The following is a 20,547-nucleotide window of genomic DNA, read 5'->3' as shown; positions in this document are numbered from 1 at the left end:
GGCGCGGCGGCCTTTATAGCTGTCAGGCAGACGGGGAGGAACTCACACTTCCCACCAGGCTGCTCCCCCGCCCGCCGCCCCGCCGGCCGGCCCGGCGCACACTTTAACCCGCTCCGCGCCTCTGGAGCACAGCCAGGCCGGCCCAGCTGCCTGCCGCCCGCCGCCGCTGTGAGTGGAGAGGCCGCCGGCCCGGGGACACCACGCGGGACCGTGTGTCTAGGTGTCCAGACAGAGTGGCCGCTGGCCCAGGGTCACAGGGGAGCTCGGTGGGGAGGGTGGGGGAGCAGAACTGAGCCCCAGGCTCTGTCCGTTGGATGCCTGCCTCCCTGGGGGGCGGGGTGGGGGGGGCGATGCCGTCTCTGCCCCTCCCCAGAATGGATCCTAGGTGTGTGATACGGCCATCTGATGGCTGGCGCTTACAGATGGTGAGGCTGGGGTCGGGAGGGAACACCAGGCTCTGTGGTCACCCAGCCAGGCTTGGAGATGTTTCTCCTGAGCAGCGGAGGGACTGACCGAGACCCAGCGCAGGCCCCAGCCAAGGGTCCGGGGACGGGACAGGAGGGCCCACGGCCCGCGGACCAGACAGCTAGCATGGCCGGAGCCAGCGGTGGGGGGGAGGAGCGCAGAGCTTTACAGATGTTCACACCAGCTTGGCAGGGCACACGGCCTGGCTGGGCGCGCGCCAGCTGGGCAGCCCCTGGCAGGCCGGCGTGGGGCTCCAGCCTGCGTTCCTGCTGAGTCAGAGCGTGGAGCAGAGCACGGAGCCAGCAGCACGCACTCCGGCCGCACCCCCCTCCCTCCCCGGCACCCAGGGGCCACCCCAGACACTGCAAGTCGCCCCGGAAGCAGGCCAGGCCCCCGCCCCACACACCAGGCCCTCCGGAGCCCGGCACACAGGGGCACCTCCACACACGGTGGGCGTGGAAGGGGGCGACCCCGGACACTGCAGCCATCCCCCGCCTCTGTGCTGCAGATGGCTCACAGTGGCGCCTGGAGGGCCCTCCCCCTCCTGCGTCCTCCCTGCCGGAAGGAACTGCAGCGAGCTCCTCCAGGCCGAGAACCATTCCACCCCTGGGGAAGCTCTGCCACCAGCAGGAGCGGCGGGGGAGGAGAGCCAGCAACCGCGCCCGCTGCCCTGCCACCGTCCTGTCCCTCCTGCCTGAGTCCTTTCTGCCTGCCAAGAGCTAAGAGCTCCCCATTTTACAGACGGAGAAACTGAGGCTCCGAGACCGCCCAGGGACGCCCAGGCTCGCATGTCTGGTAAGCAGCACAGCCCAGCCCCCTGGTGAGCACATCCCCGCCAAGGCAGGCTCTTGGATCGGGTTCATCCTCTCCAGACTCTGGGAAGGCCCGTCTTATCCATCTCTGGTTTTTTTCCCCTGGGGCCCCTGGGATGTTCAGTGGAACCCAGGCCCACACTGCCCCCTGTTGGCACACTGGATAGCAGACACAATGGGACCCGTCACACAGCACTGGTGAGCGTGCACACGCACACACACATCCATGCACACGTATGTGCACACACATACAGGGGCACACACTCACCGACCCCCTCACAGGCACCCTGCTGATCACTCTCGCGCGCTGGGGCCTCTGCCGGCCCCACCCCGTCCCTCCAGCCAAGCACCAGTGCTTTGCATCCCCAGTCAGAGTCCCCAGCTCTCCGGACATAGCTGGATTCGCGTCCAGCCAGAGCCAGAGTGACTAATGGTTTCCCGTGGGAGGGACCCTACAGCCAGCCGGCGCAAACACCCCAGCACCTTCTCTTTGCTCAGTGGGACAGCGCCCGGGAGGCAGGATGCCACCCTGGCTCTGGGACCTCCAGCAGGTGTGTGACCTGGGCTGGCCCCCCATCCATCCCCACCCCACCCTCAACCTCCAGGAGCTGGCCAGGGCTCCCCCTCCCGAAGGGACACCAGCATTCCCCCAGACTCCAGACCCACAGGGAGCTATGACCACGGCTTGGTCCGCTGGTGGTCTGGGGGAAGGCCCGGGGCCCTAAAAACCCTAAGAATTGCGGGGGGTGTTTGGTGATAAAGAATCAAGCACAGCCAGGAAGCACGACCGAAGGCCTTGTCCTGTGCCCAGCGCAGAGCTGCCATCAGTTCCGCAGAACCGGTCAGGCCGGGCTTCCTGGTCCTCACGTGCCCTCTGGGCCCACCTCGTGGGGCTGCAGCCAGACCTGGACGGCAGATCCAGAGGATCTAAGTGTTGGCGACCAGAGCAGCAGCCCAGGCTCAGAAGAGGCCACGCCTGGGGTCCATACTCTGCCATCACCATTGCTGAAGGTTTAATCACATCATCTTAGAATTTGTGCTCTGGGGGTGACATTGCATGGGGCGATGGAGCCTCTGCTGGGGGGCCGCCCACCCCTCGTACCTCTCAGGTCTGCCTCGTGCCCCCTGGGGAGCCAGGCTCAGGCGGAGTCTCTGGTGGAGTCCCAGGCGCTCACGCCACGACCTCCCCGGGCCCAGCGGAGCGCAACGTTAAGAGGGAACGGCCCTGGAAGAAAGAGGAAGCTTTGACCTGTTGGTGAATGAGGGGCTGCCCGTTTCGCACTGAGCCCCAGGTCACCCTCAGCTCACCCCAAGCTCACCCGGGGGCCCTTGGAATTGCTGTTTCCCAGCCCTGACGATGCCCAGGGCTCCCTGGGGTGTCACAGAAAGAAGTGACTTGGAGCCCCCATCCTGGTTCCTGCCATCCCCTCCCTGGAGCCCTTGTTCACACCCATCTGGATGTTCCTGGCCCTCCAGATGATCTCCTGAGCACACCTCCTCCAGGAAGCCCACCCGGCAGCAGCCCAGCACTTTGATCAGGCTTCCCGACCCGTGGCTGGGACTCAGTGCATCCCTGGCACCTACCAGGGCCCAGCATACAGAAGGTGCTCAGCGCGTGGAAGGGCAGATTTGTCTGGCAGCCCCTGACGTTTGGGGTGAGGGGGAGGTGTCCCTACCACTCTCTGTGTAGCCCTGGTTGAGATGCTCTGGACACCTGGGTTTTTTTTAGAGATTTTTCACCAGACCTGGATTTCTGAAGAACTTGGAAACAGGAAAACGTGCACATTTCTGTGGGAAGGTGAGGTGAAGCGTGGAACAAGGCGGAAGGAGAGGAGCCTGCTCAGGGAAGGGATGGGTCAGGGAGGAGGAGGGGCACAGTGGGCCAGGGGTGACCGGCTTGGCGGTCCTGGTGGTTGGACAGTCACGCTGGGAGCTGGGCCCTGTCCTGTACAGCCAAGTGTCCAAAACAGAGCTCTGAAGGTGGGGGACCAGGGCCAGAGATCCTGCGAGGGGGTCCTCAACTCTGGCACCCAGAGGCCCGCCAACGTGGCCTGGAGGACCCCCACCCTTCCCTGCCACGTCCTGCTGCCCACCCAGAGCCTGGAGCACCCTGGGCCACTTCTGGCAGCGGAGCCCTTCTTCCCAACGGGGACCGGGCCACCAAGGGCCGCTGTGGCCAGTTTGGAAGTGGTGGGCCAGGGCCGGAAGAGGACCAGGCCCCAGCAGAGGCCCCAGTGGCCGACCCCACCCCCAGAGCTCTCCGCCCAGCCCAAGGCAGGCCCAGCTTTCTCTGCTCTGGATCTTCCCGCTCCGGGAGGACCCTCCTCCACAGACCACTGCGGGTCAGCAGCGCACGTGTGTGTCAGTCGCTCAGTCGCGTCCGACTCTTCGCGACCCCACGGACTCTATTCCGCCAGGCTCCTCTGTCCATGGGGTTCTCCAGGCAAGAATACCGGAGTGGGTTGCCATGCCCTACTCCAGAAGGTCTGCTCCCACCCAGGGATCGAACCCGGGTCTCCCACCTTGCAGGCGGATTCTTTACCATCTGAGCCACCGGGGAAGCCCCGGGGATCAGTGGGCTGGACCAGAGCTCTCCTCCTCCCTCCTTCCCAGCACTGACGTTTTCTGTTAGGCCAATCCTGACGTTCAACCGGGAGCCTCTATATGTAGGCCTCCTCGCTCTTAAAATCCACAAGAAAGAGGCTCCCTTGTCCCCAGATCTGAGAGAAGGATGGGGCCCTGGGGGGCCCTGGCACGACTGGGGCGTTAGCTCTCCACTGCAGCTCCAGGGACAGCCCACCGCCAGGCCAAGGGGCTGGGCGGGACCTGTGTCCTTGGGTTCCTGGCTTACACAGCCCGCCCCGATGTGCAGGAGCCCCCCAGGAAGGCCAGGTGCCCAGGAGCTCCGTCCCATCTCAGCCTCACTCTCCCCTCTGCACAGAGAGGCGGACCCAGTGAGCAGCCACAGTGGGGGGTGGGGGCAGGGGATGACAAGCCTGTGTCCCCGTCCCAGCCCTGCTCCCAGCCCCCAGGTCCCTTGGGCAGCTGTCTCCGTGCATGGGTGCTTTCAGAAGAGAATCCCCCTGTAATGACCCACATCGGCTCTTCGCTGCTTCTCGTGAACAGACACACAGTGCTTCCTGGGCCAGCTGCTCCCAGAGCCCAGCGCACCTGCCCGTGATCACAGCGACCCTGTGGGACAGCAACGGGCGTCCCTTGCGTCGGTGAGGAGACCGAGGCTCCGGGCCAGAGGGCACAGCAAGGCTGTGGAGCAAGGAGGGCAGAGCCCTCGCCTGGCTCACCCGGCAGCTGTGCAGGAGCTGGGGGCAGCATGAGCGGCTCGCGTCCGGCCATCAGCCGGACACAGCGTGCCTGCTGTCACGGCGCCGGTTGTGGAGGTCTGGGCTGGCACTCCAGCCTGGGGGCCCCAACAAAGGGGTCAGGAGCATCAGTGCCCAGGGACGGGGCGGGGGGCGCCTCGGGGGATCCCTGCACCCAGAGCCAAGGCCTGCCGTGCTCAGAGGTGACCGGAGCTCTAGGCTGGGGCTTCAAATCGTGGAGGACGCGAGTGCAGCAGCTGACCCTGCTCTGCAGGCCCAGCTGGGCAGACAGGCAGCTGTCCGGGAGGCGGGGGCCGTGTGGCATTCCGGGCATTTCAGCACCTCTATAAAACCTGAGCGGGGGGGGGGGGGGGGGGCGGGTCGGCTCCCCCTCCCCGCTCCCCAGGCTGTTGCTGCCCAGTAAAGTGGCCCACCCCACCCAGACCCTGCTGGGTCTCACTGGCACCATCTGCTGGGAAGAGGGGGCATGCTGCCTGCGGTAGGGGTTGGGGGCCTCGGCCAGGATCAATGCCAGCCTCCCCTCCTCTCTGAGCCTCAGTCTTCTCCTCTGTAAAATGGGGAGAGAGAGAGAGACGTCCAGCCACTGACACAGCCCAGAGGGACAAAATAGGAAGAGAGCTTGGCACACACCAGCGCTGAATGAATGTCTGTGTGCGTAAATGGTTTTCAAGATACACAGGGTGGCAGGGCTGAAAATGTGAGAGCTCCCCACCCCATCTCCAGGGGTCAGGCAGGACAGAGAGCTACACTGTGAATTCGGACACAACCCCCGGGGGCGGGCACCCTGGCAGGAGGATCCAGGCGTGCTGCCTCTGGGGTCTGCGTTGACCCCAGCACCAGCAGGTGAGGGTGGGGTGGTGGGGGCCGTATCAGAGGCCAGCTGGCAGGCAGAGCCCCGGGCAGCGGGGAGGACGGGGTGCCAGCTCACGTCTCTGCTGGCTCCGAGCCTGCCCAGCCTGAGCTGGGCTCCCAGCCCTGTGCCTCCAAGGGCAGTGCCACCCCCAAGCAACCAGCCTGCTTCTTCTGCTCTGCACCCCCTCCCAGCTCCCCAGGCGGATTGCTGCCCCCGCACCAGTGAGAACGGAGGGTCATTCCAGCCCTGTTCAGAGCAGGAGGCCTTCCCCCAGGCCAGCTGGTCTGTCTCCAGCCACCAGGTCTCGGCTGGGAGCACACGCAGGCTGCACCCCGACCTCCATTCTGTGCTCCGCCCCTCTCCTCAGAGGTGGTGAGGGGGTGGTCTTCCGCCCCAGCCCCTTGCCCCAGCCTGGCCACCTGTCTCCCTTCTTCAGGGCGGGCCCCTCCTCAGCCCCCTTCCTCCTTAATCGCTACAACACATGTGCAACTCCCCTGCCCCCCAGCCCCTCCCCCCTTCTCTTTTTCCCTTCCCCAAGCTCTCAGCCCTGGCCCTGGTTTACAGCTGCAAAAAAACACACACACACTCATGCACAAAACCAACTGTGGAATGTTTTCCCGCTTCCGAGTGGGGGGTTGTGGCCCCACAGAGCTCTGTCCTCGCACCCGACAACCAATCCATGTCCACACCGTGCGGGTTCTGCTTCTCCTGGAAGCCGGGGCTGGGGGGCAGAGGTGGTGACCAGCTCACCGGGAGTCGCCTGCCTCTCACCCAGAGCCACACGCACGCACGCACGGCGGGCCTGGTTCTCCCATTTGGAGCGGCACGGGGCTCCTAGGCGCCAGGCTGAAGCACGCTGCCTGCCTCCCCCAACTTTGATTCATTCCTTTCACAGAGTCATTCATCCAGCCAGTGTCTGCTGACCACCCACCACGTGCCAGGCTCTGCCCGGGGCTTGGGCGGGGAGCCGGCCAACCATGCCCCGGGCACACAACCCAAGCAGCTCCGCACAGAGGCGCGGGTGCTCGGATGGGAGAGAGCAGCGTGCTGGGGCCCAGTGCAGAGCACTTCGGCTTACCTGTGCCGCGTGGCGAGCCTTCCCCACAGACTCAGAGGTGGAGGAAGTGTGCTCTTTCCAGGAGGGCAGGGAGGCCAGGAGGAGGTTCTGGGCGCACAAGGGCGGCTGGGGGTGCTGAGGGGAGATGGCCCCGGGTTCTCCTGGAGACCTTGGACTTCACACTGAGGGTGTGGGTGCAGCTGAGCAGAAAAAGATGAGACCACATGTCCCAGGTAGGACTTTTCATTGCAGGCAGCAGAAACGGGCTCCAGCCAGCGTACCGCAAAACAGAGAGTTTTCTGGAAAGGTGTGAGGGAGCTCCCAGGTGGAAGGAAAGGCGGAGCAAGTGCACCCCGAAGGCCAGGAACAAGCCGGCAGCCTCTCCTCCAGGCGCCGACTGGCGAGTGTGGGCACCCCTCAGCCTCGCCCCCCACCCACCTCCTGTTTTTCCCATTCTCCAAATTCCAGTTCCCAGGAGAACAAAATCCAGAGTAGCCACCCAGCGACCACAGGAACAAGCCACGTGACACAGGTGGGCGACTCCCAGGGACATTTCGGGACCGTGAAAGAACGCACCCGGCGTGCGTCCGTTTATCCAGGCCGAGACAGGTGTCCACAGAAGCCAGAACAGAGGCTGCCCCTGCTGGGGACTCAAGGACCGCGCTGGAGTGAAGGGGGCACTGGAGCCGTCGCACGGCACTTGGCAAATCCCACCAGCCTGCGCGTTCTGAATCTGTGCGTTTTGCTGCGGTGACATCCTTACACCATGATGAAACGCAAAACGTGTAACGAAAGCTGTCCTTTTGCTGACAACAAGTAAATCAATCCAGCAGTCCTTCCAGGGAGAGAGTCAGCCTGGGTAACTCACACAGAGTTACCCAGGGGTAACTTGGCCAGAGGATGGGGGCCCTCTGCCAGGCAGTTCCCCCCAGGCCTCTTCAAAAAGGGAAGAGTATCTCCTGAAGGCAGGGGAGCACTGAGAGGCCTGGCGGCGGCCTCGCCTCCGGGACCCTGATAGAGAAGTTCCTGGTCTGTGCACTTCAGGCTTGGATCAATGTAACCAAACAGAAAGGAATGTTAGTTTCATTCATTTAGTTACCAAGGAAACCTGTCTGGGGGAGAGCAGGCGAGCAAGACCTGGACAGGGGCTGGTAAAACATGAGACTTCGCTACAAGGCCCTTGAAGCGATTGGTGGTGTGGTTTGGCCACTGAGCTGTGTCCAGTTCTTACAACCCCGTGGACTGTAGCCCGCCAGGTTCCTCTGTCCGTGGGATTTCCCAGGCAAGAGTACTGGAGTGGGCTGCCATTTCCTTCTCCAGGAGAACCGGCTAACCCTTGGGTTCTCCCACCTCTTGCCCCCCTGTGGACACGTGACTCAAGAAACAGAGTCTGTTCTTTCTCATTCTGGGCTCCCCAGAGCCCTGGGGAGGGGCCAGGGTGGAAAGTGGCTGGATGTTGGGGACTGTGCTCACGGGGGACTTTTCTCCAGAGCTGCTGCCTCAGAGAAGAGAAGTATGGTCTCCCTGAATCAACAGCTCTGACCTATCCCCCAAAAAAACCAGAGACGAGTGCTGATCACATGGTCCGTCAGCTGTTGGACCCTCCCCACGAGCTTCTCGACATGTGCGCGCCCATCCCTGCCTCCTTCAGGCCATTTAAGCCGCAGCTGCCACTGGGGCCCCCACTGGAAGGAGCAGTCCGTCTCCCTCTCTTCTCCCTGCCCTGGGGACCCCGGCAGCCGGCACCCCGCCCCTCCTCCCCAGCCCATGGGGACGCTCATGGCCAAACTGCTCCTGCCCACCATCAGCAGCCTGGCCTTCCTCCCCACGGTCAGCATCGCCGCCAAAAGGCGGTTCCACATGGAGGCCATGGTCTACCTCTTCACCACGTTCTTTCTGGCGGTAAGTCTGCGGGAGAGGACCCCCATTCCCCCCAGAGCACCTTCCCAGGGACAGAGGACAGGGGCTGCCTTTTTACCACTTTCCTGTGCTGGGTGATGAAGAAAAGTGATGGAGGGTGAAAGAGCCCAGGAGAGAGGGCTGGGGGACCCCTTCGCCTCCCTGGACCCCAGCTTTCCCGTCTGGGCCAGGAGGGCCCTCCAGGGCTGGTGTGAGTGAGACCAAGCCCACAGGGGCCAGGGACAGTCGGTCCAGGCCCGGCCCCTCCAAGCTTCCCCTTCTCTTGTCACTGGCCGACCCCTCCAGGCGGCTCCGGGTCCGGCTCCCCACCCTGCTCCCTGGTACCCCGGGCCCCACAGGGGAGCTAGCAGGGCCCGGGGAGCGTGAGGAGCCAAGGAATCTGCCTCCAGGACGCTGCAGCTGGCCTCGGCTCGGGACGGCCTGCTCACGTGCGCGCGTCTCCCCTTCGTGGGGCCTGCGCTCCTCTCTGGGCCCTTCTCGCTCTATTTATGCTTCTGGCTGCTGGCTCTCGGCTCCCGCTCCCTGCCCCCGCCCCCACCTCCCCGTGGGTCTCCCTCTGTTTCTCTTGCTGACTCCCTCTGGGCCTGCTTCTCTTTGTTTCTCCGCCTGTGTCTGGCTCCCTCTTGATTTCTGGAGCTGTACGCCCATGGAACAGACTCTCTAAGTCTCTGGGTCTCTCCCTCCCTGGCCTCGTCCCCCACCAGCCTCCATGTGTCTCTCTGGCTCTATGGATCCCTCCCGCTGGCTTCTGTCTAGCTGTCTGTCCACCTCCCTACCTATGTACTCTCTCTGTGATCCATCCTCCATACAGATATGTGATCAGTCGCCTCTCCACCTGCCTGCTCAGCCATCCACACACCCACCCATCATCTCTCTACGCCTTACCCCCGTCCTGACCCCTTACCCCCGTCCCTCTGAAGCTCCTTCCACCACCCTCCCCAGTGGACCCCCGCGAGTGGCCCCGCTCTGACTCCCCAGCATACTCCATCAGTCCCAGCCTTGACTGAAGCCCAGCTCCCTGAGGCAGCATGCTCGGGGGAGGTGAGTGACCCCGAGCTCTGTGCGAGAGGTGGCCTGCCCCCTGCCCCAGGCAGCTCGCTTCCCCAGCAGCAGCCCCTTCCTGCTTGTTCGCAGCATCTTGTCAACAGCCACTTCCCTCCCCCTTCTCAGGACCCCGGCTTGGGTGAGGGCCAGGAGGTCTGTCCCGCAGGTGGGAGACTGGGGCCAGGCAGGCAGGGGGCTTCTCTGCAGGGACAAGGGCCTGCAGCCAGGGAGAGGAGCCGAGGTCTTGTCCTCCAAGAGCCCACGATAGACCCGGCCCAGGAAACCATGGTCACCGCCGGGCCCCCCCGCCTCCCTGCCGGGGTGAGCTGGCCCCGCAGCTGCCTCCTAGGCCCGCTTCAGAGGCCAGCCCCACCTGCCCCGCCCGCCCCGCCCCGCCCCGCCCCGCCCCGCCAGAGGGACAGGGCCAGCTGCCTCCGTGACGAATGTCCTCTGGCCACAAAGCCTCGCTCAGCCCCTTTCTCTGGAGCCCCGGAGGCACCATCGCTTCCTTTGAATTCTGTGCTGGTATACAGCCATCACTGTCTCCGCTCCTGCCTCCCACGTGGCATCTTCTGTGTCCCAACCAGAAGCCGGACAGCGCGCTGTGTACTCAGCCGCGTGGGCTCCCCGGCCCACGCCACCCTGCGGGGCAGGGGCTCTGACCCCACTTGAAAGAAGCCCCCGCCCTGGCCCCAGGGGCCATCAGCCACCCCTCCGAGCTCAAGGCCAGGACCTGAGGCCATGCGTTCCCTGCCAGGCCCCCAGCCCCAAGCCCCACCCCCACCCCACCAGTGACACACGGAGCCACGTCCTGGCAGACGCAGAGGCCGAGTGCCCGCTGCCACACCTCCCTGCTCCTTGGCACGTGGTCCCTCCCCGAAGCTGACCTGCCCCACCTGTCCCGCAGCAGTGAACCACGGGCCCGGGGGGCAGGTCCCTTCCTGGGCCAGCTCTCCTCCAAACCGCTCCAAACCCCGCCTCCTTGACTCTGCATTCACAGGCAAGCCTTTGGCCGAGGGCAAGCCAGCTCTGCTGCGAGCTGGGGTCATGGCTGGGACAAGGCAGACGGGAGCAAGGGCACAGCCCGCATCCAGAATTTCACAGCGATGAGGTCTTCCGCCCTACACAGTGACCCGTGCTATTACGGGTGCATTGAATACAAAAGAGATAGCCAACGTTGGGCCTGGGTAGAGCTGGGGGAGAAGGGGACCCGTGTCACTCTCAGAGTCTGGCCCTGCCTGCCAGAGCCGTGCGGAGGAGCAAGCGTTCTCCTTCCTCTACCCTGGAGGGGTGAGCACCTTGATCAGGACCCACCTGAAGCTTCTTCTCTTTCCTGCGCCCAACAGTCATATCCATCACCTGGCTCCTCCCCTTCAACCTTTTCTTTCCCTGTGTCTCTTCAAAGGGCACGGCACCCAAAGCTCAGCATGGTCCTGTGGTTAGGTCTGACCGGACAGACAGGAGCAGCACTCTCTCCTCCCCTGCTCTGGACACTATATCTCTGTTAATGCCGCCTCGATGCCCCGCAGCTTCAGGTTGCGGACAGCTGCAACCGGTGGAGGCTCTAAGCTGCCCTCACCTTGGCTCGATGCACAGCTGACCCAGGGCTCCCCCGACCGCAGCGCCCCTGGCGTCTCCAGACGCGGACTGCTCTCCTGCACGCCTCCCCATCCTGCTGAGCCGGGTTAACCAAGAGTGCGTTGTGCTGCTCCCCAAGCCTGTTTATGCCCTTGAGCTTGTCAAAATAATTACATCACGTAATTAAATATTGCTGAAAATGATGAAACGGGTACGCCAAAGGAGAGAGTTGTCCAGAAGTAAGTGGACGGCTTTGAGAATACCGGCACTCTGCTTTCGAAGCCGATGTTGAGAGACGACCATAGGAGTCAGGCCAGGGGCTGAGAGGAGGACGCCGAGTTGGGTGGGTGTGGGGTTGGGGGGGGCATCTCTGCCATCGGCCCTCACTTCAGACAGAACCTGAGAGCCACCAGCCGGCCATTCTCAAAATGGGTTCCCTTCTGGCAGCAGCCTGGGACCAGCCCGGGAGCCTCTTAAGAAAGCAAGCCTCCAGCCTCCACCCTGCCCTGCTGACAGGCCAACTCGCAGGCCAGGTCTGCGCCTGCGTCTTCACCAGCCCCCTCAACCCCGCCCCCAGGGCTCCAGAGACTCGGTGGTCAGAGGGGTCACTTGTGAGAGAGGAGGTCCCCACTCTGACCTGGGCAGAGCAGACTGGTACCCAAGGGAATAGGCTCTGGCCTCTGCTGAGCAGATGCTGAGGGAACGTGTAGATCATGTGGGACTCCCCACCTCAGTGGGGCTTTGGGGGACCCTATGGGAGAGCGGTTCAGAGCGCCCCCATCTTTCAGGTGGGGAGACAGAGGCCTGGGGCCGTTCAGCGGCCCGCCCAAGGTGCTGGCTCGCAGGGCCTGGGGCCCCGGCGTCCTCGCCTCCCTGCTGACCCTCCGCCGTGGCTCCCGCAGCTCCACCACGCCTGCACTGGGCCCGGCCTATCGCTGCTCTGCCTCCTGCGTCACGACATCCTGGAGTACTTTAGCGTCTACGGGACGGCCCTCAGCATGTGGGTCTCACTGATGGGTGAGTGGCCGCCGCCCGCAGCCCAGCCCTGCACGTGGGGGTCAGGATGCCCCACTGCCCGCCGTCCACCCAGGCCGGCCGCTGACAGCCCACCCCTCCGCTCCCCTGTGAGAAAGCACATGCAGGGCGTCAATGCCTCGACTCCCATCTTTCATAACCTTTTGAAACTGTGCGTCTAGAAAAGTCCCCTCACCTCACCCCGCTCTCTCCCCCGCAGCGCTGGCCGACTTCGATGAGCCCAAGCGGTCGACTTTCGTGATGTTTGGCGTCCTGACCATCGCCGTGCGGATCTACCACGACCGCTGGGGCTACGGGGTGTACTCTGGCCCCATCGGCTCGGCCATCCTCATCATTGCAGCCAAGTGGGTGCGTACGTGCGAGCCTCAACGCTCGGGCCGCCTCCCCTGGCGGAGGCTCTTCCCTCTCGGGGTCTCAACACACCTCCCATCTCACGGGTCGGCAGGCTGGACACGGGGCCTCAGCTAACACGCAGGAAGTGACCGTCGGCCGCCCCCGCCTTGTGGACCCAGTTTGTATCATGTCTGGACTCACCAGCTCTGGATCTGACCCGAGTTACTTAATCTCTCTGCCTCATTTTCCGTATCTGTAAAACGGGTGTTACAGTTCAGTACCTGCTTCACAGGGGTCGGTTCAAAGATTAACTGAGATAATGCACCTTAAGGACTGGCACAGAGCCTGGCTTCTAGTATGCTCAACAAATAGGAGCTGCTATTATAGTCATTGTTATCATTATTATTATTGAAGAGAATGGCTGGTTTAGAGATGCAATGTCAATTGGAAATGGCCTGGGTTAATCTGGGAAGACTTCCTGGAGGGGGTGAGCCTCGAGCCTGGTTCCAGTGAAAAGGGAGGCTGTAGTGTGAGGTCGACAGGAAGACGGGACCACTCATGAGCGCCCAAGAGGCCTGAGCCACAGTTTCCAACACCTATGGCCCTTCGCTGGGCACACAGGGATCTAGCGCTCACAAGGCCTTTTACATACAGTCCCCAGGCCTCCCCACCCCAAGGCCCTCCTGGCTGCAAGGGCCGAAACCCACTCAAACTAGTCCAAGTGAAAGAGGGATGCTTGGCAGAGTAGACCCAGGGTACTTCCTGGGCCACCAGGGCAGGGTGGAGGAACTGCACCTCGAGGGGACCAGAACGCAGACCTGGGAAAGAGGTGGGGCTGGGCAGGAGGTGGGAAGCTGCCCACCGACCCACTGTGCAGTCTGGGGAGGGAAAATGAAGTCCTGGGGGTGAGCTTTCCAAACGCCGCCCTCCTCTCTGTGCCCAAAGAGTGGAGGATTTAGTTTGCCGTCTGGTTAGTGAAGAAAGCAAGGCTGGGAGGTCAGCGACTTAACAAGAAGTCACAGCAGGACAAGCGAGGCCAGGCTGTGACTCCTCACATCTCGGGGAAGCCAAGCTGGCCCCACGCTGACCCAGGAGGCCCTCGGAGAGGCAAGGGGAGGAAGCGCGCTGGGGTCTGACTTGTCTGGACCCGAGGAAGGGCCGCGTTAATTAACATTCTGGAATTCGTAAACACAGCTCCCCTCACTGATAATTCACTCCCTCCCTGGCAGGAAGTGGGATAAAGGCTCCTTGTTCTGCCCTGAAGGGTTGTCCCTCCTACAGAATCTTGACCCGTCTGGCTCTGGGCTGGATTCTAATTAGCCGGGAGTGCGGTCCCTTGCCCGTGTCCCTGTGAAGCCCCACGGGAACCCAGGCTGCCTGCCTCCCTCCATCTGGGGCTCAAATTGTGTTTTCTAGACCATTGAATGTGGAGTTTATTTTGGCTTTTCCAGGGCAGTTGTTTCCTGGAATGAGGGTGCATTTTTCTCCCGGAGCCTCGTCCCTTCTTGAGCAACGGTCAGGGAGAGGAAGTGCAGAGATGGGTGACCAGGCTTGGGGAGGGGCCAGGCCGGGCGCCCCCTGGGGCAGGGGCCTGGAGTCCAAGGGTGCTGGGCGGGCGGAAGGAGGCCTCCTGGGTCCCCAGGCGCCTACGCCCAGAGTCACACTGTCTAGCTGTGTCCACACACCACCTGCGACTTTGCAGGTCCTGAGTCCTCACCAGTGGTGGAAAATTCCAGAAAACTGAACACCGGATATCGGTGCGGAATTTATTTAGTGGCAAAACCAGCCCTGACCCAGCAGGAAGCTACTCACAGTCTCTGTGTGAGCCACTGGAGGTGGGGTGTCCACCACCCAGAGCGTGTGTGACGGCGGGTTCCCTTGCTGGAATCCGAAACGCCCTGCCGGCTGTAGCACTCGCGGTTCGGGTTCTCAGGATGCGGACCTGCTTCTTCTTCATCTGTTTAGCAAATGTGAACCCATGTCTCTAATTCCTACTTGAGTCTTACTCTAGGCAGCCCAGCTGAGGCATGGCCGTCTCACGTGCTGGGCAGGTTTGTCTAAGAAATGCTACGATGAGTCGGTCCACTCTGAAAGTGGCTAGAGGTCTCGCAGGGTCGGCCACACGCGCCCCACGCTTTCCTGCGGTCACGCTGGAGGGCGGGTCCCACACTGCCGACACCCCTTTGCTCGAGGACACCGCGCCACTGGTCTCCTCGGGTTGGGCACTTGCGAGGGTTTCTCCAAGAGGCACTCGGGGCAGGGGGTCCTTCTGGGGTCAAGGGCCCGAGGGCAGCCCCAGTCTGCCCACCCAGGCAGGGTCTCCTGTGGGTCCTGCAGCTACGGAGCCCAATGTGCCTGGGCCCCTCCCCGAGCCCTGTTCCCCGCCCCACCGAGGTTGCCCGGGGTGCGAGTGCCAGCGGCTGGGGCCTAAGAATCTCCCTCTGGCCCCCGTCCCCGCAGCTGCAGCAGATGAAGGAGACGAGGCGCCTGTTTCCAGACAAGAGCGTGTACACCCACCAGATAGGCCCTGGCCTCTGCTTCGGGGCCCTGGCCCTCATGTTGCGCTTCTTCTTCGAGGTACTCTGTGAGGGGTGGGGAAGGAGCCCCCCACAAAGGCCATGGTCAGCCCCAGCCTGCTTGGCCTGAGGCTGGATGGGGCCGCACCCCTCCAGGAGGCTCCAGCAGCACCCGACTCTTGCTGACGCCAGCACCCCCGTTCAATCACAGCCTGGTCCTTCCCTGGCACCACCAGCATCTCCAGGGGCGGGGGGTACAGACAGCTTGCATTTGGTTGGTGCACAGCCCTGAAGGAGCCACACCTGGAGGAGGGGGGAAGAGGGGAAAGAGGGGAAGGCATGGCGGGAGGAGCCCCACCCCACCGGCAAAGCCCTGTGAGTCAGCACAGACCTGCGGTGGTCTAGGCGTGGAGGGCAAGACCACCGTGGGCTGGACAGTGACAGGAAGCCTCTTGGAGGGGACACTTGGCCAGACTCCCAGGGACGAGCTGGACGGCTGGGGAGGGGCCCGCTGACCCCGGCAGGTGCCAGGTCTCACCAGGCCCGAAGCCGAGGGCCCAGGGCAGGCAGGAACGGGTGGAGGAAGACGGGCCTCGGGGCGGGGGCTGAGCGCAGACGGTCCCGTTCCGCCCCCGCAGGACTGGGACTACACGTACGTTCACAGCTTCTACCACTGTGCCCTGGCCATGTCCTTCACCCTGCTGCTGCCCAAGGTCAACAAGAAGGCCGGAAGTGCAGGGCCCCCCGCCAAGCTGGACTGCTCCACCCTCTGCTGTGCCTGCATCTGACCGTGCGTCCCGGCTCTGAGCCCCGCCCTGCCCCGTCCCCGGCCTGCCGAGAGCGCCCCATCCTGCCCGACCTGAAGGAACATCCCTCCTCGGAGCCTGAGGCCTCTCCAGGGCTTTGGGAAGCACAGGCCGGGCGCTTCTTGAGAATCCACGTATTAGGTTTGTACTGGGTGCTAAGCACCACACTGGAAAGAAAAGAATTTTCTCCCTTCTCCTAGGCCAAGGTCCTGGCAGATGGGAGTATCTGCAGAGCCCCGGAGCCAGCGTCTGTCCACCCCTCACCCTGCCCAGTCCCAGCGACAAGGGGCCTGCCCGCCGCCCCCGGCCAGGTGCTTCCCACGTCACCTGCCACCTGCTTTCTCTTGGCAACCAGTCTCCCCATTCCTGACCCGTGCCCTCAGGCTCAGCGCGCCAGGGTCAGCCAGGCTCCTCTGTCCCTGGCCCAGGCCTGCCTTTCCCTTGCTGCCCTTCCTGCCAGGCCCCTGAATCAAGCCATCTCCATGTCCTGTTCACCCTCATCATTTCATCAAAGCAAGTCTGAATAGATGACAAGTTCAAGGCCCAGATGTACCCTACTTTGATGGGGAGAGAAGGTTGGAAAGTGATGTAGGGTTAAGATTATAGTATGAAAGTCACTCAGTCATGTCCGACTCCGCAACCCCATGGACTGTAGCCTGCCCGGCTCCTCTGTCCATGGGACTCTTCGGGCCCAGAGCCCGAGATGGCAGCGCTGACCTCAGCCCATGGTGCCCGGGGCCTGGCACCACTCCAGGCACCTCGCTCTGGAGTGCCCTCAGGGCTTTCGAGATCCCACCCAGGTTGGGAAGGTGGGCCCGGGTCCGGAACCCCAAGCGAGACCGCCAGGCCCCCAGGCTGGTCCCACGGGGCAGGGCTCGCCCCCGTGTGCGGAGGTCAGCCGGCTCCCGTCCAGGGCCCGCGGGCACCACCCGGCAGTGGGGGCGGGAGCCGGCTGCCCAGACATCACCTCACAAAGCTGAGGCTCCCAGCTTCCCGAATGATCTGGGCACATCCGTCAGGCAGGAAGTTACCTACACCTGTCTGGGGCCTGTTTGTGTTTCCAGACGTGCAGCTACCCACGTCTGCACCCACCACATGGGGCAGCCCCTGGCGTGTCCTCAAGTCACCCCGGCCATGCTTCAGGGGCCGGGAGAGAGCTGGCACTGAGGGCGGGGGACCAGGCGGACCCCGCAGCCCGGCCCCTGTGTGTCTGCAGACCCCCTTGACTGCCCAGGGGTCCCGCATCCTGGGGGCCTGGACACCCGCAGCCCGGCCCTGGCCCCACCCCTTTCTGTCTCCACAGTCCGCTAGCGACAAAGCGGCCCGCCCGCACTCAGGGTCCTCGCCAAGCCTCGTGGGGCGAGAGCTAGCTCATCGCAGCTCCAGGGCCATCAGCCAGACGCGTCCCCACAGGCGGGCACAGATACATCAGGACCCCGGCCCAGGGTCGGGCAGGTAACACCTTGATCAGCCTCGGGCCTTGTTGTGGGGGTGTGAGTACACGTGTGCACACACAGACACACACACACACCTGAAGAGACTTCAGGTGTGCCCCTCGGGTCCCGTCTCCCAGTTCCACAGTGGGAGACTCACGGCTCAGCACCAGGTGGTGAGGACAGACTCTGGGGGCTGCGCGGGTGGAGGGCAGCCGGGCGGCATCACTCCATAAATCTGCAAGGTGGCTGGCCTCTGCCCACCGCCTCCCGCCATCCCCCAACCATCCCCCCAACCCATCACCTCCCACCCAGCCCCCCCGCAGGCCTCCCCAGCGAGCACGCCCCGGCTCCCAGCCCCGCGGCAGTGCAGTGCCTGGAAAGTTGGAGGCCCCAGCCTGCTCCCGAGCAGGGAGGAGGCAGGGGCCTGCCAGGCGCGTAGGGGCTGCACCCACAGGCTGCTCACTGCGGCTGCCCTGATTTATGAGGCCGTCTGGGAGCCCGGCCAAGTCTGTAAGTCATGGACAATTAGGAGGCGCGCTCCAGGCCTCAGCCCTGTCTGCCTCTCGGGCTCCAGGCCCGACTGCGCCCCTCCTGCGCCCCGCTGGCCCCCATGGAGACCCCCTCGGAGGGTCCCAGGGGCGGGTCCTGAGCCCACTTTGCAGATGAGGACCCTGACGGCCGGGGAGGTGGCAGCTGGCCCTCATCCCTTGGGCACGGACCACTGATCTGGTGGCAGTGCCCAGGGTCTTGCCAGACGTCCCAGAGGCGTCTTCCTCTGGCTTGAAGGAACACTTTGGCATCTTGTGGGGCGGAGGGGTCTACCCAAGGGTCAGAGGGGAGTGCCCAGGAAGGGGACCTGGAAGAGAGGCAGCCCCCCCAACACCCCAAGACTGACAAGGACCAAGTGCAATGGCCTTCAGGCTCCAGCACCTCCAGTCGCAGTGTCAGGGAGTCCTGGGGTCTTCAGGTCCCTGGAATCTGAGACTCGGGTCCCTGGTGCAGGGAGCGCCCCCACCCCAGGCCATCCCGGGCCACCCTGGGCTCCAGACAGGACTGCCCCTCCCACCCAGCCCCGAGGCAGGGAGGACTGGGGTCCCCAAGTCCTGGGATATCCAACAGTGAGTGCCTGAAAATGTCCTCCGAGATGTCACTGGACGCCTCGAGCGGTGGCGTGCCACGGAACTCGCTTTGACGGTGGAGATGTTCACCCAGCCCGGGCAGCGTCCGCCTGACGCACAGGCCCGTGAGCCTCTCAAACGTGCCTGGCAGAGCTGGCTCTTTAAATGTCAGCTGAGTCTAATTGATCTGAATGTCAATAACCACATGGGTAGGGTTGCAGATAAAATACAGGATGCCTGGTTCTATTTGAATTTCAGATAACAGATAATTATCTTGCCTCAGTGTGTCTTAAATTTGGAGCACGCTTGCGGGAGACCTACTTAAAAATGATTCTATTCCTCTGAAATTTAAATGTAACCCAATGTCCTGTGTTTTATCCAGCCCCCATGGCTAGCAGCTCCCCACAGGGTAAGGCATCTGCAAAAAACAAAAGGATAGGCATCTCCCTGGACACGTGGGTTTGGGTGCCCAGGGTTCAACCAGGCGACACAGGCAGGGAGGCTGCAGTGCCCAGCGCAGGCGAGGCGGGGGCTGGGCGGGGCAGGGGCTGGGCGGGTACAGGCCCACACTGGCCTCTCGGGGCCTAGGCTCGGCTTCCAGACCCTGCAGAGTAGTCGATGCCCTGGCCGAGCACACGTGTGCCCCAGGCCCATGCACACAGCCCCCTTTCCCCAGCACACTCGGAGCCCCGTTGCGAGAGGAGGAGGGGGGCACGGCGCACACCTCCGTCGGCCCAAACGGAGAAGAATTATAAACATTCGCAACAACGTAGACAAAACAGTCTATTGTAGTGGCCCCTCCGCCTCCCCCCAAGCTGGGGCGAGGTGGGCATGGTGTGGGGAGGGCTCGGGCCCCCGCCAGGGCGTCCTCTGTTTGCACAAGCGGAGGTGTTTTCGTCTGAGGGCAGTCTGCACGCTGTGGCCTTTGTCGCGTCTGCTACTGAGATTTCCTGTCTCTGCTCTTCTCTTCCCCAGCAAGACCATCTGAAACCCAAAACTTTTATTGCCCCTTTTAAAAAAGGGCTTTACGCCATCTCCTGCATCCCGGTCTGTTCCTCCTCCTCCTGCTCGGGCTGCTGTGATTGTAGTTAGGGGAGGCCTGCTGGGTGCCGGTGCTGTGGCAGGAATTCGCCCTGGTCTTCCCTGCAGGGTCTTGGCGGCAGGAGCTGCAGGGAGGAGGGCCAGGTATGTGGGCAGGACGATTCTGCAGAGTCGGCAGGAAGCCCCGGGGTATAAAACTCAGGCCTGCAGCTTAGCTGGTTAGCACAGCGGCGAGCTGAGAGCCGCGGTCCGCAGAGACGCCCGGCACATGCCCCCCGGGGACCTGGCCACCCCCCTCGCGGCTCTGTGCTCTTCCCATCCCTGCACCCGCTGTCCCCACCACTGGGAGCGGCAGCCTCTCCCCGCCCGGCTCTCGGGCCCATGAGGGTGAATTAGGTCAGAGGCTGGCTGGACTGAAGAAGTCTCGGGAATAAAGGGAAGGAGGCAGGAGCAGGAGGCGGGAGGTGGGAGCTGGGGGTGTGGGGAGGCAGCCAGGGTCCCCCCTGTAGTTTCCCCACTGCGTCCCCACGCAGGCTCGCCGAGTCCCCTGGGTCCTCTCCCCCTCAATTTGTCCATTGTAGTAGCCCTCACTCCTCTGGGTTTTGCTGAGATTAAACGAGATCGTTGAATACAGAGCAGTGGCGAGCATCTCTTTAAACGTCATCGTTTAGTGGTCATCGTCACTTTCATCATCCGTGGTCCTGTCAAGCAAAGGAGTCTCTAGAATGTAAGTGAAGGATCCTGACCCTCAGGGGACGTCCACCCCCACACACTCCCATTTGACAAGGAAACAAAATGCTCAAAACAAGCGTTTATTATGCATGAAGGGATTAAGCAAGGCAGGCTGCTCGGAAGAGGCAGGTTTGAGACCGAAACTAGAAAAGCAAGTGGATGGGACCACGTGGGCCTGCACACAACTGGCTCTCGGACCTCTCCGGTGATGGCTTCACAGTTCCGCACTCCGAGTCTAAGCGTCTCCCTGAGCTCCTGCACCCTTCCTGAGAGCAGTGAGAAAACCACTGCTGACCGGAAGGAGAGACGGTGCCAACAGCTGAGAGGGGAACGGTCCCTGCTCCCGTCGCTGGCGTGGGTGCCACGGAAATCGCTGAGACGCGTCCCGGGGGCTCCAAGGAGCGCCGGCTCGTTACGTCTCAGCACAGGAAGAATTCAGTGAGAGGCAAAGCAAGAGATC

General features: G+C 63.3%; 1 protein-coding gene across 14 annotated transcripts; it reads left to right on the top strand.

Moving 5' to 3' along the window:
- Positions 1-80: 80 nt before the first annotated feature.
- Positions 81-19,991, top strand: MYMK (myomaker, myoblast fusion factor). 14 transcript variants are annotated; one of them, XM_024999145.2, is made up of 8 exons: positions 1,176-1,260; positions 2,089-2,881; positions 3,007-3,075; positions 6,997-8,430; positions 11,973-12,087; positions 12,305-12,453; positions 14,899-15,015; positions 15,593-19,991. In XM_024999145.2, the coding sequence occupies exons 4-8, from the start codon at positions 8,296-8,298 to the stop codon at positions 15,740-15,742; spliced, it is 666 nt and encodes a 221-aa protein (XP_024854913.1). In that variant the 5' UTR covers positions 1,176-1,260; positions 2,089-2,881; positions 3,007-3,075; positions 6,997-8,295; the 3' UTR covers positions 15,743-19,991. The 14 variants fall into 14 exon arrangements, 9 of the variants coding, with proteins under 9 accessions (XP_024854913.1, XP_059747471.1, XP_024854912.1 ...); XM_059891488.1 differs by having other exon boundaries at positions 2,089-3,075; XM_024999144.2 differs by having other exon boundaries at positions 2,089-4,501; positions 6,367-8,430.
- The last annotated feature ends 556 nt before the right edge of the window (positions 19,992-20,547 follow it).

This window comes from Bos taurus, chromosome 11 (genome assembly GCF_002263795.3).
Source record: "Bos taurus isolate L1 Dominette 01449 registration number 42190680 breed Hereford chromosome 11, ARS-UCD2.0, whole genome shotgun sequence".
Taxonomy (NCBI): Eukaryota; Metazoa; Chordata; class Mammalia; order Artiodactyla; family Bovidae; genus Bos; species Bos taurus.
The sequence above is the reverse complement of the archived record's forward strand: the minus strand, read 5'-3'. Positions and strand labels throughout refer to the sequence as shown.

Bases quoted from the DNA above. Each gene is read 5' to 3' on its own strand.
- MYMK (XM_059891487.1), top strand. From the start codon at position 2,979: ATGCTCTGGACACCTGGGTTTTTTTTAGAGATTTTTCACCAGACCTGG.